At 37.7% G+C, this 18,505-nt stretch overlaps 1 protein-coding gene across 10 annotated transcripts in view; it reads right to left on the bottom strand.

Moving 5' to 3' along the window:
- LOC129240883 (centrosomal and chromosomal factor) overlaps positions 1–18,505 on the bottom strand; it is a 38,503-nt gene that overhangs the window by 2,097 nt on the left and 17,901 nt on the right. For 3 of the 10 annotated variants that reach the window (XM_054876937.1, XM_054876938.1, XM_054876936.1), the window contains exons 4-10: positions 7,224–7,397; positions 6,816–7,167; positions 4,666–4,758; positions 4,272–4,349; positions 2,680–2,772; positions 2,247–2,479; positions 2,084–2,177 (exon numbers count right to left, since the gene is read on the bottom strand). In XM_054876937.1, the coding sequence (XP_054732912.1) occupies positions 2,084–2,177; positions 2,247–2,479; positions 2,680–2,772; positions 4,272–4,349; positions 4,666–4,758; positions 6,816–7,167; positions 7,224–7,397 (1,117 nt within the window). The remainder of the gene's footprint in view (positions 1–2,083; positions 2,178–2,246; positions 2,480–2,679; positions 2,773–4,271; positions 4,350–4,665; positions 4,759–6,815; positions 7,168–7,223; positions 7,398–18,505) is intronic. The other 7 variants (XM_054876939.1, XM_054876940.1, XM_054876941.1 and 4 more) reach the window with 7 other exon arrangements.

Consider the following 18,505-nt stretch of genomic DNA (forward strand, 5'->3'; position numbering starts at 1 on the left):
TCAACCTCTCAAGAGAAAACAACTTGAAGGTCGTGGCTTGTATCACCGGTCATAGGCTGTTAGCTAGGCATTCTTCTAGGCTAGGAATAGTGCAAACGTTATAGAGACGAGGAACAGGAAGAGGAAGAGGAAGAAACAGTTGGACACTTCCTCTGTAATTGTCCAGCCTTAGCTTGCAGTAGAACAAGGTTACCAAGAAAATACCATTTTCACGGATGGCAAGGGACTATCAAAGTTTAAAAGTTGAAGAGCAAAACGCACAAATTTGCTTTGAAGTCTTTCAATTCTAAGAGAATGTGAGAAATACATCGGATTCCAGATGACGAAGGCATACTTATTAGCATATGTAGAGTCACAAAAAACCTAATTTGGCATATGCCTTCGGAATAATAGGGTTAATATGGATAATCAACGTAGAATACGAATCAAAAATAACACCAAGATCACGAATTTCATTGACTGAAACAAGGGTTACATTTGAAACATAATACGTTGAGGAAAGTAGGTCATGGACTTGGAAAACGTCATGTGATAGCACTTACTAGTAGTGAGACATAGTTTGCTTTGCAGCGCCCACTCATTCAGAGCATTCAAATCTTCCTATAGTAACAGAGTAACAGTGAAGATTCTGCGAAAAAGTTTCATAAAGCGTCATTTGCATAGAGTAAATATTTCGAATGCTTAAAACAACACCAACTTCATTAATGATTAGTATAGGGTGTGCCATGTAAATTTTGCTTTTTGAATCGGCTATAAAAAAAAAAACTAATCAATATTTTTTCAAACTTTTTTTTTATTTTGAAGATTGAACATTGTCCTTTATGAATGAAAAATAATATCGTTCAAATGATTGCCACGACTGGCTTTACAGAAGGCCATTCGATCAACCCAATTTTTAAGCACATTTTCAATTGTTTGAGCTCGAATTTCATGAATGGCCACTTCGATTTCGTGTTTTAAAGCATCAATCGTCTCTGGATGGTTCGCATAGCATTTGTCCTTAACGGCTCTCCACAAAAAATAGTCCACCGGGCTTAAATCACAGCTCCGAGGCGGCCAATTGAAATCGGAATTTCGGCTGATTATTCCGTTTTCAAGAACGGTAGCCAAAAGTTCGAGTGTAACTTTGGCAGTGTGACAAGTTGCACCGTCCTGTTGAAGCCAAATGTCGTCCATGTCATCCTCTTCAATTTTTGGAAACAACTCGTTGAGCATGTCACGGTAACGCTCGTCATTTACTGTAACCGCGGCTCCTCGGTCATTTTCGAAAAAAATGGCCCGATGATGCCGCCAGACCAAAAACCGCACCAAACAGTGACTCCTTTATGCATTTGCTTCTCTACAGTAACGTGTGAATTTTTTGAGTCCCAAATCCGACAATTTTGCTTATTGACGTAGCGACCGATGTGAAAATCAGAAAACAAGAAGAAGACTCACCACTTTGGAAGTAGGCTTTCAATATTTCCCAATTTTGTTCAAGCGTATAGCGTCTCATTTCGTAAATGTCGAACCTTTACGTAAATTATGAACACATTTTACACGTCATTTGTGTTACCATTCTCAAAAAAATAGGTGGTTCAAAAAACAAACACCATATGGCCCACCCTGTATAAACAGGATAGGACCAAGCATTATCGTAGCATAACGTAGCATTCACGTTGTGGTGCTCCAGAAGTTGACACAAATATATGAGGTTTAGTATTCCCAATTTCAACAAATAAGATTCTATTTGACAGGTAGGATTTCAGCCATTAAACGAAAGCCGAGTGGAAACAAAGATTTTCAAGTTTCCACAGGAAAATTTTGTGCGAGACCGTGTCAAATGCTTTTGAAAAATCGGTGTTAACTTGAGACACAAAACTGAGAAAAAAAGCTAAATTTGTAACAGTAGATCGTCCACCAACAAACCCATGCTGACAAAGATCAATTAATCCTTTGATAGCAAATTGCTTGTCCTTGACCACTTTCTCAAAAAGTTTGAAACAAGTCATACTCTGGCCTATACTCAAACAAAGTTTGGAAGAGAATATCGATTTTTTACTTTTAAGTATTTTTCCCGTGTTTACCATTTCCACACACTTACCCGATTTATGGGTCGTCTATGATATCCGGAATAATGATTAAGTACAGCTGTTGAAACGGTGCTAGCTGAGTCACTGTAACGTCCATCGGGCCGCCTATTTGCATAAACAATTATTTGTTACTATCATACTTATAAGAAAGAATTTCCTAAATAACGGTGTTACCTGGGCCGCGGTCGCTCCGGCTCCTCCCAATCGCCGCCATTTTCCCGCGCGCTACCATTTCGATACGCATAACGGTCACTAACTTCATTTCGACGCGGGCCCCCACTTGGGTGATGCAATGCAGCAGTGCTGCCGAATTGATTGTGCTGCTGATGTTCTTCCCATTCGGTCAGATCGGTTTGGCTGTGACGGTAATGGGCAGGATATGACGGACGGTCAGACTGGTAGTATTCCTGCCAAATAAAAAAGGCAGCATAAAATAGCAACGTATTTGCAAGCACAGCACATTTATATAAATACATACATACATAAAATGATTATAAATTTGTATTAACTAAAAATATTTGCTCACCAAGAAAATTATAAGATTTGGAAAGAAATGCAAGAAACGGAACTCAGGTGAGATATTAGTATTTCCACAACCTCCACTTACCTTCATCGATTGTGTAGATATGCTGGGTGGGATGGGCGCACGTTCTCGGTACCCAACATGCGGACTATCCTGGTCCGAGCCTGGAGAGCGCTGCTATTACCAAAATTTTCAATTCGTTAGAAAAACACAATTTCGTACCACAAGTAGCCACGCGTTTGAACGAACGTTCGTTGGTGTTTTGGTAGTGTTACATATTCGGTGTTTTAGTGCAAAAATTTACATAATAAATAAGTTCCAGTTAGTTTAGTTAATGGGTGCCACGAAATGCGTAAAACAAGTTAAAAGCTGAGACCCTTTGACTGCGAGCACAATGACCAACCATAGCTGGCCTTTGATAATACGAAGTTATTATGTGCGGTCATACGTAATTTGTCATTGCCCTGCCCATATTTGCGTATTCCAAGCTATGCCGGAGGAGGGATGGAGAAGGACTTTTTGAATATCGTAATGTCGCCAACTTCGTCAGCTTACGTAATTCAAGTTGTGCACATACATACATACATACGTATTACACTCTAATAGTAAGTATATACACCTATTCAAATTTGTTCGAAGTATAATTCTTTGTTGCATATCAACGCATGGTTTGTGGAAAAAGCAACTCAAAGATTCGCGTGACTTATACGGTATGCTTTGTAGGTATGTACGACCGCTTTGCATAACCCATAAATCGAAATAACATTTGGAGGGATGAGAGTGGTGGTGCTCCCATTAAAACGTGAAATATACAGTTCGGTGCTGTCTGTTTGCTTAACACATAATCCGGCCATACTTTTTGAATAATTTAGAAAATAGAGCTACTACCGTCAATACGACTGGTATAGAGCAATGCTCTACGAATTTTTGTTCCCAAAAATACCATTTATCAACAAGACCTGGAAATCCTCCGATTTCAGTAGGAAAGTGCCACAAGTCGTACTGCTCGCTAAACCATCGATTTGCTGAAGAAATCTGTTGGTGTTAAGATTATCTCCATTAATGGAGCTTGGCAGATACTGGCTAAAGAAATCGTGTGTTTGGACGCTTCTGGACAACTTTTTTTTTAAAGCTATTTAAGGCTATTGAAAATAGCCTGCCAGCGCGAACATGTCAATAACTCTTATTGTCGCCTTGGAAAGCAAATGCTTAAAAAAGTGGCCCAAATTTTACGCTCTAGCATAGCACACTTTAATTGCTTTCTGAATCGTATTTCATCACTTATATCCTTAATTCATCTATAATTAAAAACATTTTCTTTGTTTTCTCAATTTTCAGTCGCATTCATAAACAACTCGTACCTTGTTAGTCGCACGTTTTACAATCAGCTGTTCTAAAACATCAATTTCAGCTTGGCGAGCCGGGAATACCGAAAAGCATTCACAACATTCACAAGATAACGAACCATCAAATTTTAAGTTCAATGTGAATACAGCTATTATATTTTTCATTAAAGGGAAAGAGATTTTTTACGTATCCACCGAAACTATCCCCGGCCACGGAAAAAGGTTCTGAAAATATGAAATCCCATTCAATTATGCAGAGCTCGCAGTCAATTGATCGAAGCTTTTCGTAATCTTTAGTTTATAAATAACAAAAATTTGCAATGCTCTTACATCATATTGATGATAAGACAACCGATTTACGTTCGTGTATGAATTACATTTCGGTGAAGGTGTATGCACGACTGGCTCCTGTGCGATGGTGGTGGTGTCAGAATAAAAAAGGACGCAAATTGCAAAATGAAAAGTAATTAGTACGAGTATGTAAGTAAAATTTTAATGAGATGTTTTGCTGTTTTTCTGAATGAATTTGATGTATTGTTGGATATTAGACAAGCATTAGTACGACGAAATTTCGAACAAAACGAAACGAAACGTAACGAAAATGTATTTTTGCAAACATTTTGAAAGCAAAAATTTTACGGCATTTTAAATTAAAAAATAACTACAACTTTTTTACGAAAGCAGAAACAATACATAAATGCTTGTGGGAGGGAGCGCGAAATACCTGTGCTGGTGAGGCTGGCTTCGAAACCTCGCTGCTTTTGCTTGGCTCGCTGGCGCTTTCCTCGGTATGTGCCGGACTAATTTGTTGTGAAGACTTTGGTTATTAGGCATTTATTTTATTTTTAGTATTTCGTTTTTTAGGTTGTTGGTTAGTATTGGGAGTTTCGGATAGCGAAGTCCGTGTTGTACGCATAAATGGGAATTAGAATTAATTATCAGTTAGCTTGGAGAGAATTTAGAATACTTTTGAATTTGATTTATTTGTTTCTATTCTAAAAAAAATGAAGAGGTATGGTAATGATATTTTCATAGTTCTAAAGGAATTCACAGCCAATTATAAAATTTTGTAGCTCTAATTTAAGTTTGCCTCATCCGATATGTGTTTGGAATTGTGAGAAATCAGCTGCACCATTTATTATTACAGTAGTGGTCGCATAATTAGAAACATAAACATGAAATAAATGTAGTTAAACCTCTACTTGCAATTTGTTAGTGAAATAAACGGATTTATTTCGATCTGAAAGTTTCTATAATTCTATAAAAAAAATTAAATTTTGGATCCTTAAAGTGCTTTACTACTGATGGACAATATTCCAATATTTTGTTCGTCATTTGTACCTTTTTTTAAATGTCTTTGTTGTGAACACTGTAGCTCACGCAGGCGCCGTATAACACAACCGATTTTGTTCGATTCTCTTTCCGGAACAAATTCATAGCGCAACACATATCGAATATCAAAGAATATTGAATTTCGGGTAAAATATAAATTGAATGTGTTGAAAATTTATTTCAGTATTTGAGGGCGTGCATTTATATATGTAGCTATAACTTTCCGAAACCATATTTTTTTATCTGTTTGCTCTTTTCCAGATAAGACGTGTATTCCCCAACTTAACTCAAGAAATGAAGAGACATGCAGTTATCGCCGCCATATGGGCAAATCACACCGATTTAGAAATCTCTAAAGTGCGCCGTGAATTGGAAGCATGAGGCGACAATGCAAAACCTGTTGCAAAACGCAAAAACAAAACAAGGAGCGTCTGACACTGTCTGGTCTGCAGAATTTGTTCAACAAGTGCGTCGGAATTCCTCCCTTGTGAGGGAGCTTAATGTTTTTGAGGGTCTCACCCGTCGAATTGCCAATGAAGATCTCCGGTATAAATCCTAAGTTATGCGCACAGAAGACAGTTTGTGTCGGAGCAAACACGAGAACAAATTATGCGATCAAAATGCCTACAAACAAAATTAATCACCCTGAAGTGCCTGACGAAAAAAAAAAATTGTACCAAAGCAGAAATGACAGATGGCTACGTTCCAGTACTACAGAGGTTCCTGTTGTCATGTAAAATAAGCTTCCAACCACTGTTATGGTCTTAAGGCATTTGATTCGGGCATGCAATCGTTTCTAGACCCGGATCGAGAAGGTTATTGCTGGTAATGAAAATTTTATTGAATGTTTTTATTGATATAAAAAGTGAATGTTGTGTAAAAAAATCGTGAAGTTTCATTAAATTTTGTCCAAAATAAAAGCTAATTAGTTTTACTCAGAAGTTGTCCTCAGATATCGTAAGCATCCTGTATTTTGTTCTTTACTAGTTTACATTAGTCAACTTTAATTGTGAAGACTCAATACTTCTTCTTATATAAAGAGGTTCCAATTAATTGACCATTATTGTACCAAAATGCTCAGCTAAAATGGAAATGAATTGTTCATTCACTTTTTATGGTACGCTGAAGAAATGAAATCAGGTAAAAATTTGTACTATTCTCGCAGAGAATGCGCTGTTTTCTCAGTTTCTTGGAAGAAGCATTCAGAAGGTAAATTATATCCTACATATTTTTTAATCATTTTCCACACCCGCTTTTCTATACGAAGTGCAGCATTTTTCTGTTCAAACAAAATTTCTACTCCATCAGTATATACAAAACTACGTATGTACATATGTATATGTTAGCGGGCACTTAAGTGGAACCAAACTACATTTCCACTACATTCAATACTCTCTATTAGGTGACAAATAAGTTGAATATGAAACAAGTGTTGTGAGAAGATTTGTGCAGAAATGGTGATGGTACGAGTACTACTACCGTGGTGGCGATGGCAGTCAAACCAATACCTCCACCTCATAGTCTGAGTCAGCATAAAATTACCTCTTTCATTGGGCTAGAACTGCGACGCTGCTGATACTGTTGCGGTGATGAATTTTGTTGGTACTGTGGCGTTTGTTGTTGTTGTCTATGTTGTGGCGGGTAGTGATTTTGTTCATGTTGTTGTTGCTGTTGTTGCTGCTGCTGCTGCTGCGGAGGAGATGGCTGTTCATAACGTTGCGGCTGCTGATTTTGCGCATAGCTATCCTCATACACCTCCTCCTCTTCTCGCGTCCCACCAGAACCACTACCACTGCCACCCCCACGTAAAGCCTCATCGACCTCTTCCTGTGTCACCTCAACATTATCCAACTTCTTCAGATTTGGCAAGGCGCGAAGCACTGTTTGACGATAACTGGAATAAAGAAAAATCTAATTTGCTGTGCCTAAAATCATTCTTGGAAATCTTACCTAGGTCCAACCCGCTCACAGCACGGGTTCTCCTCCAGCCACAGATACTTGAGTGCTGGCAAATTCTGCAGGTAAGCGATTTCATTAATATCTTGGATGTTGTTTCTACGCAAATATAATTCTTGGAGTTTGTGGCAGTCTTCGAATGGTTGCAATGTGGTTATTTTATTGACACTGGAACCGAAAGACAACAAATTCATAGTCAATAAATAGGTTTGATTGAAAAAAGAATGGAAAACTTAATAAACACTTTTTAAGCGCACATACATACATAGAGCAAGGTTTAACAAATGTCAACTATTCTAACATTTTGGGACCCGGTGTCGCGCTTTATAATAAAACTATCCCTAAATATCTGGGATAGTTTTATTATAAGCGACCATATCAGATCCATTTTGACTGATGGAGCTTTCGTGTGGTGAGAGGCGATGCAGACACAATCCTACCTAAAGAACCCCATAAAATTCCAAGGATTGGTTTGTGTAGGAATAACAGGTACGCTCCGATTGACGTCTTAGGTGGCGCTGAAAGTGATCCTACATATTTCACCCATTGATTTATACGAGGTGTATTCAAAAAGTATCGCGAATTTTGTGTTTTTTCAAAAATTATTTATTTGTTCATTAATATCTATTTTGTCCCCTTCAAAGTAGTCCCCATGAGATATTATGCACTTGTGCCAACATTTTTTCGAATCTTCAAAGCACTTCAAAAAATCATTTTTTTTTTTATCTTGTTCAGCACTTCCTTCGATGCCGCCTTTATCTCGTCAATCGTAGCGTAGCGTCGTCCTTTTATGGGCCTCTTCAGTTTCGGGAACAAGAAAAAGTGTCAGGGGGCCAGATCTGAGGAATAAGGTGGCTGTGGCGTCATTAGTGTGTTATTTTTGGCGTTTGTGGCGGATGACTTCGCGCAAATTGCGCATAACTTGCAGGTAATATTTCTCATTGACCGTTTTACCCTGTAGCAAGAACTCATTATGCACAACGCCCCTGAAATCGAAGAAAACGGTAAGCAAAACTTTTACATTCGACCGAACTTGGCGCGCTTTTTTCGGTATTAGTTCGTGCGGCAAATCATTGAAAAAAATCGAATGGCACGAGCCAATCGAAATATCTAGGTCCTCAGAAATTTCGCTAACGGTGCTTCGACGATTGGCCAATACCATTTTCTTCACTTCATCAATTTTTTCGTCTGTTGTTGAAGTGCTCGGGCGTCCGGCACGCTTTTCGTCGATCACATCTTCACATCGGCCTTCTGACAACATTTTGTACGGCCGATAAAGGTTGCTTTCGTCCAAAGTAGCTTCTCCGTATGACACAGTCAACATTCGGAATGCATCCGCGCACTTAATTTCGTTTTTCACACAAAATTTGATACAGGTTCTTTGATCCATCTTTTTGAATAGGTAAAAATCGAAGACGGGCGGAAACACGTGCAAGCAAAGCAGCTGTCAACAATTAGCTGAACATTCAAAATGGCCGAACTCGTCGGCACGAGTAAGAGACATGAGTACCAACATATCGCTACAAAAAAATCGAAATTCGAATATACGTAACCCGCGAAAATTCAAAATTCGCGATACTTTTTGAACACACCTGGTATATTAAAGGGATAGCGCCAAATCTGCTTCTAGGATTAAAACAGGAAGTTGCTAAAAGAAAACTCACGCGTATGCATCAGTTCTACCATCTGTAGAACATTTGCAAGACGCATCAAAAGCAGACTATCTGGTTCCCAAGATAGATCTGAACAGAGATTAAAAAGTACGAATACGCGACAGAAAAGACTGGAAGACCAAAGTGAAATCAGATGATAGTGGTCACCATATTTATACCGACGACTCAAAGATGGACAATGGCACTGGATCAGGAGTGTACTCGGAACAATTATCCTTAAATTGCTCCTTTAGACTCCAAAACCGGTGTAGCGTCTTCCAAGCTGAGATCTACGCTATAGACAAAGCAGCAAAAACGATTAGCCTGATGGACTTACCTCCGGCAAACCTTACCATTTTTTTTGACAGTCAAACAGCGACCAAGACACTGGCCTCCGCGCGCATCAACTCAATATGTGTTAAAGAATGCAGGAGGTCCCGCTTTTGCAAGTATGAAAATGTGTTTATCGGCGTGATGAAATGAGCTGCATTGTTCGATGTTAGTTAAGAAAATGGCGAGTTTTAAACAAGTTGACTGAATTTGATAAATGTTTACATTTTTCGTAAAAAACTTTTAAGAATTGTGTGCCCTATAGCTGCTTGAATGTACTGCTAAATTAGCTGTAACTTTTAAAGTGATTTATTTTTAGACTAATTGAGGGCTATTCTAGGGAAAAAATGTAACAACAAATAATTCTTCCGCTTTTAATGATGACTAATCACTAAACGAAATAACTTTAAGACTTGTGCTCTCTTATTCCTCATGTCAATTTTGTTTTTAATTCAATATTTCGGCTTTGTCATCAGCGAGCTAAAATCGTTGCGCTGATATCATCACTGGTGATGCCTTCAAAATTCATTTAAATCATAATACCCGCTTGTTTTACTGCCATAAAAAACTACTAAATGGAACAGGGAAATATTTAAAAGAAAAGAAATCAAAAGAGAACTCACGAACGAATCAGCTGGCGAACAAACCAGCTTCTCTTAATTGCTGTTATAAGTGTTTACAAAGCGCCGTTAGAGCCAGTCTATGTGTGTATGCTTGTATAAGTACATTTACAACAATGTACACCTAATGTGGCCACCTGCCGCAGTTAACCAAATATTTACGTTCATATAAATGAAGTATTTTTCAGAGTCATCGTTATTTACACATACACAAATACATACGTACATATAACGGGTGTTTTTTAACTTATTAGAGCTTGAGATGGAGATATCTGTACAACCAGCTGCCCGAGTATGGAGCATTTGGAAAAAACCAAACCTAATTCCCGCCTTAAGACTATGTGAATAGGGAACTTATCACATTTGGAGTGACACTGATCTACAGGCGACTCAGCAATTAACGATGCATTTCAGAAAACGCCCGGTCGCAAGGTGAAAAGATTTCAGAAGTTTGGCCAACATCAGACTATTAACCGGCTGTCAGCGCATTTGAAAGAATCAGCTGATAGGCTGTCGAAACAGGGAATGTGTTTGCAAAAAAAATAAGATTTTGTTGTTGATATAGGAAAGAAATCTACACAGTTAACACTCATGTTCGTTGCCGTCTGAACGACTGAATTCTGCTGCCGAGTACCCGGTGATGTGGCAGACGAAGTTGCTCGCGTAATTTTGTTCTTCACCACAGCGGACGTCCAAGCCTGGTAATCTGTCATCCCTGCCCGATCGTTCCCCATAAACTTTTTGATCCCCTCATCAGTAATGAAGTGCTGAATAGTTTCAGCGAGACAGAGAAACAAGTGACACAACATGTGAGGATATCACTTTATTGGGACGAACTTTTACCGACCGAATCATATCTTCTGATCGCTGAGATCATGTACAGGGTGGCTGATGAATTTTGCTACATTAAGAAACTCAAATAACTTTTTTTTTTAGAGTATGGAATTCATTTATTTTTTTTTCAAGTTGAAGGTCATTAAATTTTATAAAATGTAGTTTAACTAGTTTTAAAAATAATTGAATTTAAATGCCCCCCATGCTCGTTGATACAAGTGCGGTATCTTAGTAAAAAGTTGTTCATTGCTGCTTTGAGAGTTGCGGCAGGAATAGCCGCAATTGTTGCCCGAATGGATTGTTTTAGTTCATCCAAATTTATTGGCTTTGTTTTATAAACTTCTTGTTTACATAAACCCCACAAGAAAAAGTCAGGTGCAGTAAGGTCAGGCGACCTGGGGGGCCAACGAAATTCGGAGTTTCTTGAAATCAGTTTATTGGAAAATTTTCGTCGCAACTCTGTCATAACAGTCTGGGCTATGTGAGACGTTGCCCCATCTTGTTGAAACCACACAGAGTTGAAAGGAATTCTCTTTCGGCGTAGTTCTGGATAGAAAAATTCTTTCAGCATTTTCAAATAACGGTCTCCAGTAACCGTAACGGTGTGACCATTTTCTTCAAAAAAATAAGGCCCGACAATACAGCGTGAAGAAACCGCACACCACACTGTCACGCGAAGAGGATGCAATTCCGTCTCGTGGAGTATCTGTGGGTTAGAAGTACTCCATATTCGACAATTTTGTTTGTTCACATTGCCGTTTAAATCGAAATGGGCCTCATCAGACATGAAAAGGCAGTTTAACATGTTTTGGTCTTCTTCCACCATTTGCAGGATCTTCTGGCAAAATTCCAAGCGAATCGGCAAGTCTGCTGCATTCAGTTTGTTAACCATTTGAATTTTGTAGGGAAATAAGTCTAAATCTTTGTGCATTATTGTTTGCAAAGACTGTCGGCTGACACCAAGTTGAGCAGATAAGCTTCTTGTTGAAACCCTTGGATTGCTTTGTATAGCTGCAGCTACAGCAGCGATCGTTTCCTCCGTCCGAACTGGTGGGTTTCGATGATAAGGCCTTCTTGCGACTGTTCCTTGCTCAGCAAAATTATTCACCAGTCTCATTATGGTCCATCTGCTCGGGGGATCGCCGCCAAACATCCGCATGTACTCTCTCTGTACCAAAACTACGGACTCCAGTGCGTGATAGCGGCGGACTATCCAAATTCTTGTTTGCGTGTCCCAGTTATCCATTTTAATAAATTTTAAAGATCAATCTGCAAATTAAAACAAAAATGGAACAGATAACTTAAAAAGAAAAAAAGTTATTCAATTTTTTTTTGGTAGCGGCTTTCATCAGCCACCCTGTATTTTGACTCCTTTGGACTACTCGCTAAGTTTTTATCTAGCCTGGTTATACAGAAAAAAATGGTATGTGGGGCATTTCTATATTTCATTTTATTAATTTTTTGTGTCGTAGCCGAATGGGTTGGTGCGTGACTAACCTTCAGAAGTGCCCGGGTTGAAATCTCCAGCGATGAAACACAAATGATAGAACAATTTTTTTCTACACATCCAAAATCACACCCGTTACATATACATACTTGCGTTATCTAGTGTTTCGTCTTTACATTTGAGTTGTTCGAAATAGCTTCGTTAACCTTTGCCACTCAACATCAAATAGGCGCGAGCTCAATACTCTGAGTTGGCAAACCAGAAATTTGGGCGAAAAAATGTAAAAAACCAATAATGTACCATATATCTCAATGACACAAATAATCGAGCATGGAAGTTATTAACATTTGTCACACGGACCTATTTCCAATAGACACGAAACTTTCGAAATCATGGAGATTCCTGGAAAGTATATTATGTACACGCGTTAACCGTTTTCTTAGCGGAAGATGATAGCCGCATGTGGAGACCCACAGCCATTTACACAAATGATATTGCCAAACGGGTATGCTAAATAGTGGGCACAGGTGGCTGCTGTCGTCCAGACGTATTGCTTCAACAATTCTATAAATGTCCATACCTTTTTTAATTTCAAGCAAAAATAAGTTAACGTAAGATTAAGTTAAGAAATTAAGGGAAATGCAATATGGGAATTCTGTCGAATTGTGCGAGCAACAAAAACGTGCAGCTTTTGTTCCAATGCTTCCTATCTACACCTATAAATAGAGCTGAAAGAATGTGTGTCTGCCTCTACGTATGTATGCGTGTGCACGCAGCGCATGCATATCGTCGAAATTCTTAATTAGTCTTAAATTGGGTAGATACATACTTTGAAGTTAAATTCCAATTCTATTTTAGTTTTCGATTCTTCAATGCGTTCATTCAGCATTTCTATGGCCAATTGAAAACGTTTATCAGCACATTAAAAAATCATTAATCAGTTCAGAAATTGTGTAAGTGCTGCTGGGCCAGCAGGCGATCAACAGCATAAGTGACCAATCATCGAATGGTTTAGTTACACATTTTTTATAGCTATTGTTGTTATTTAACTCTATTCAAATTTACGATATTTCCTTGCATACTAAAATTGATTAGTACAAAAGTTAGAAAAAAATGCAATAAAACTGTGGATAGAATTCGTAATTCGTTCTTCTTTTGGCCACGTCATCTTTCTCTACCGTCGAAGCGTGATTCAGAAATATCATGGGTCGTGCATTCCACGTGCATAACTGTAAAACATACACATCCATATACTATGCACTTGTTAAGGGTCTTTCATTGCTGAGTTTATTTTTTGACACTGTTTTGTTTTAACAGCAGTTCGAATGTGTCCTTTTTTGAAATGAGTAATTTCACGATATTCTACAACTATTTGGACGATTTGAAACATTTTCTGCGGGGCTATTTCAAGGATAAAGTTTATCTAATAAACCAATTGAAGCTTTGCAATATATGTCAATATAATTGCTATTCACCAAAATAATCGACATCCGTAAGACCATTTTCAAACATATTCAGGCCCTTTCTTCGCAACTTAGAACAGTTCGACAATTTAAGCCTTAATCTTAAACCTATTTACCTTACAAAAAATGTTAATTGATTAATTGATTGTCAGATTCTCTATGCAACCCTGTGAAGTCTGTTTAATGAGAAGAACAATAAAACAAAATGTCATTAAAATCATTTAGGAAAAAAAAAACAAAACAACGAATATTCAATCAAATTTGTTTAACACTAAATTCCTCATAAAAATGATACTATGGTTCAATAATAAAGGGTGTGTAATGTTTGGCAACTGATTTCGCTGCTACTTAATCCATTGACGCTATTTGGAAGCAAGAGAAAATGGGGCATAAGTTTATCCCCTTTCTGAAAAGGTAGTAAAATATTGAAAAGAAGTCGATTTGGATTCGTCACATATAAATATTTGCATAATTATTGAGCGAAGAAATAATGTACCAGCTCATCATTTTGGTTTTCGCACAAAACACTATACCACTGATCAAAATTACCACAGAATTGCTCGCATCACTGAAAACGCCTTTGAGAAAAAAAAGATGTACTCTGCTGTCTTTCTGGACCCGTCTAAAGCCAAAGTTTGCCACGGTGGCCTTCTCAACAAAATAAATGCAATATTCCTATATTTTAAATCCAACACAATAGTCTAATATTCTAAAATCGCACGTAAAGGATCGCTGTTCCGAATAAAATACGAGGATACATATTCTGAACTTTAGGATAAAAAAAGCTAGGGTCCCACAGAGCAAAGTGCTGAACATCTTATCGGAGTGATTCAATCAAAAAACTTGAAGAAGATCAAATATCTACCAATACACATAAACGGCGCTAAACAGCTACATAGGTCGGAGTTAGGGTTTAGTAGGTAGGTGTACTGTTTCGCAAGTCCAGTTTAGTAAAATAATACTGACTGTGCATGGGCCCTTAGGTGTAACTTTAGCGAACAGTATGATTCGTACATGCCGTCTATGTTGATGGTATCTATGTAAGATTCCCCCTTCGGATAAAAAAAAGCAAACATCTAGGTATAACACTAGATACCAAGCTTAGATGGAATGCTTACGTTAACAAGAAAAACGAAGGAGTTAGAAAAAAGATTTAGAAATATGTACGGGCTTTTGATCAAATTCAAGTTAAGAAAGAAGCTTAAGAATGTTCGAGCGTAAAGTGCTCCGAAGTGTATTTGGTCCCATACGTTGCAACGACGAGTTGCTGAGCTTATGCCGGAGAGAAGATGTCGTTAAACACATTAAATTCCAAAGACCTTGATGGTTTTTAACAACAAACTCTCTAACGACCCAGGCAAGAAGGTGTTCAAGGTTAACCCGGCCTGACCAAATCATAGCCGAGCTGAAAAAGCTAAGAGTTAGGAGCTGGAAGTCTATTGCTATGAACCATGCAGATTGGAAGAGGATTGTGGACGAAGCTAAAGCTCGCCTTGAGCCGTAATTGCTATTTGATGACGATGACGATTGTCGATTTTGACACCAAGATATTTGAATTCCCGAACAGTTTCGGCACGAGGTTGGCAATCTTTTACAAAACAAAATATACTTGTCACGGGAGCTGTAACATAGCCTCGGATAGGTATAACTTGTTAGCCTTTGTCCTACGACTACTTGGAAAATTTTACGTAAGGATATTGGCTTACGTGCCCATTAAATACAGCTCGTACAAGAATTGAAATCAAATGGCCATCGTTTGCGTCACATTTTTGCTGATTGAGCTTATTTGGCTTTATTATTCAGATTTAGTGGAAAAGGTAGTCAAAACTTGAACTTATCGAATAGACCATTAACTCATGCTCTGACTACGAGTATGCTGAGTATTAAACTGAGTATTAAAATTCAAAAATAAATCCCATAAAATTATCTACCAGATTATCATAAAAGAAGTATATTCCAACAATTTTTTCCATATTAAATATTATAAAATAATTCAAACTATTTTATTCCATCAAATATATATTAAGCAATAATAAAAAAAAGTTCTTTGATTTTATGACATTACAAAATAACCGCACTTTTGTGCAAGTGGGTGAACAAGCAGAATTGAATTTTCAAAAAACGATAACAGAGTAAAACGTAAGAACCTAAAGAAAATATTCTCATGAAGTCGATACCCTCGTCTTTCTCTCGACGGATAATAATTTTCCGCTTTTCAACTGTATATGTAGAACTTTACAACTAGTTTTTATATACGGTTCCGTGAAAATAACTAAAATATTAAACTGTTTCATAATTTTTTTTTATATCTCTTACTGATAATAAAATTAAGCTATTTCCACAGTGAAGCAATTTTTTTTTTTCAAAGCTATATTAACTGGTGCAGCAAAGAGTTAAGCTATCATGCTCTAAAAATACACCCTTTATATTCTTTTAAATAATAATCTTCAACATCTGTGGCGAAGTTTTAACCCACCAGACCTTACTAGTTGACTGTAAAAAGCGATCAAATGTTTTTAGCAAATCGAGAGCTGGCTTAGAAAACTTGTTGCGCGCCTACACATTTGTTAGCTCTACTCAAATATAACGTAACTACGTACATTTGCGAGTACGAGCACATGCGTCAAAAGCGTTTTGACCATATTTGCCCATGTGTTTAGTAGAGTTCGCGAGACACAGCCCGACTTCAGTTTTCACGCCACCCAGCTATTGTTGGCGTTTTTCTTTATTCGATTGTGAACAGATTTTGATTTCGCTCAATTGCCTTTTTTCCACAATTATGCATAAATACATATGAGCACCGTGGTATGTGTAAGAATTACTACGTATGTGCATGTGCATATGTGCGTGGGTTTTCGTAATCACGTTCTGGCCGTAGAAAACAAAGTGATTTAGGCGATGTAATGAACTGTGGCAAGGCGTGGCAGTTGCTGAGAATTACCTCCAAACACAAATGCAAACGAGTGCATATATGTAGTTATACTTTTATACTTTACATACATACATAGAAGGTGTAAGGTACATACGTGGATATGCATCTATCGTCTTAAGCCCGTGTTTTGTACAATAATTATTTCAGATATTTTTTTATAAAATGCTAAGCCATATTTGTTAGCACATCTCCTTCATCTGTCTTACGTCAGACAAATTCACAAACACACATACATGCATGCATATGTATACGAGTATAAGCGTGAGTACGTAAATTGACATTAAGTGTTCACTCGGAAAGCTACTCGCAAAAGTGGCCTTGACAATCAAATTGATTTTCTACATTTTAACACTTTGCCTCCACTCAACGTTGACGACGCCGCTGCCCTTTTATAGTAATGCGACACAGGAAATCAGCTCAAAAGGAAATAATCTCAGGCATTCTTAAGTGGGTGCTCGAGTGCCAGGGCATGTGTGCCCCACTTACTCGACCATGTGGTGGTTGCCGATAGTAGGAAATTGTGAGATCATTCAATTTGCGAGTCACAAATGTGCGAGTCACAAATGTTCGTCAAACTTTTTAAGATCATGTATGTATGTGTACAAACTTAGTTAAGTGCTTAAACTTGGAGTCAGGGTTGAATGAACGCCGAATTAGCTGAACTCCTCGAACTTTTGTACTTGATGCAATGAGCAAACATTAGAAATCGAGAGAAAAATGTGTTATGATGACGTCAAAGCTAATGCAGCCTTGACAAGGCTGTTGAGTAGGCCGAAGAAAACACGAATTCTCTTAATAATTTTTTAATAATTTTTTGTTTTTGTTTTATAATATATAGTAATATATTATTTACAGTCACTCAGAGCTTATTTGATACAGATGCGATATTTTTGTAAAGTGTTCTATATTTCATAATATTTTGCGAAAATGGAAAACCCGAGTATGCAGACATCTTATTTATATTGCTTTAAATTTATTCTGGATTAATTTGGATCCACTCTTCAAGTATCGCCTTTTTAAGATCAGATTTGTTATGGAAGCCATATTTTCATATATTTTTGTCTTCAAAACCGACCACGCATCTCGATGGCGTTCAAGTCCAGTGATTGTGCAAGAGTGTAAAAATGTGGGGGATTTATATAAGTATATTAACCATGTTTGTATTATTTGTGTCTAGTGCCTATGGTTGTTATCTTTATAAAAGTAAAAGTCAGCTTCAATTTATAATTTTCTAGCGCTTTGAACCAAATTAGTTCACTCCGCGAGGATTGCACTGTATTACATATGGCGAGGGTTACCTTTTATATTTTAGGTTTTTGCAACACTACGAGTAATGAGCTGTATTTTTTTGACTAAGAGGCGGTGGAACGCTGGTTCAATAAGCTCTAATGCGGTCATGGAACCTTTCAGGGTAAATTGCGTGAAGGACATCCAAAAACGGTTGGTGCGCTAGAAACCATCGATGTTGTGCGTCAATTGATAACGCAAGATTGGCATGAAACTTATCGCGAGATAGAGGTATTCTTGAACATCAGTGGGATCTGTATATCAAATATTGCTCGAGCATTTGGTTGGTTGGTTCCCAAAAAATTTAACAAAATTGGAAATTTTAAAAATTTGAAAAAATTGTGAGGAAATTCAGCCGCGGGAATTTAAAACACGTCTATGGCATCGTAATAAGTGACGAATCTTGGTTTTATGCATATGAGCCTGCAACAAAACAGCAATGGGCAGTGTGGGTTTTCCAAGATTCGAGCATAATCCAACAAAACAAATGGTCGTCTGTTTTTTCGGAAAATCTGATCGAAATGGTACCACTAAAGAAACTTGGGGCTACTAATTCTAACCAATTGTTTGCAGGAACTTTTCGGGGCATTATGGAGAATCAACTTTCAAGAATCGGCACGCAGAAGAGAGTTATTGAGCACTCAAAAGATAGATTTAATATATCATCCGCCTTAGCGCCCTCATTTGGCATCTAATGATTTTTTGGGTTCC

This window comes from Anastrepha obliqua, chromosome 3 (assembly GCF_027943255.1).
Source record: "Anastrepha obliqua isolate idAnaObli1 chromosome 3, idAnaObli1_1.0, whole genome shotgun sequence".
Lineage (NCBI taxonomy): Eukaryota > Metazoa > Arthropoda > Insecta > Diptera > Tephritidae > Anastrepha > Anastrepha obliqua.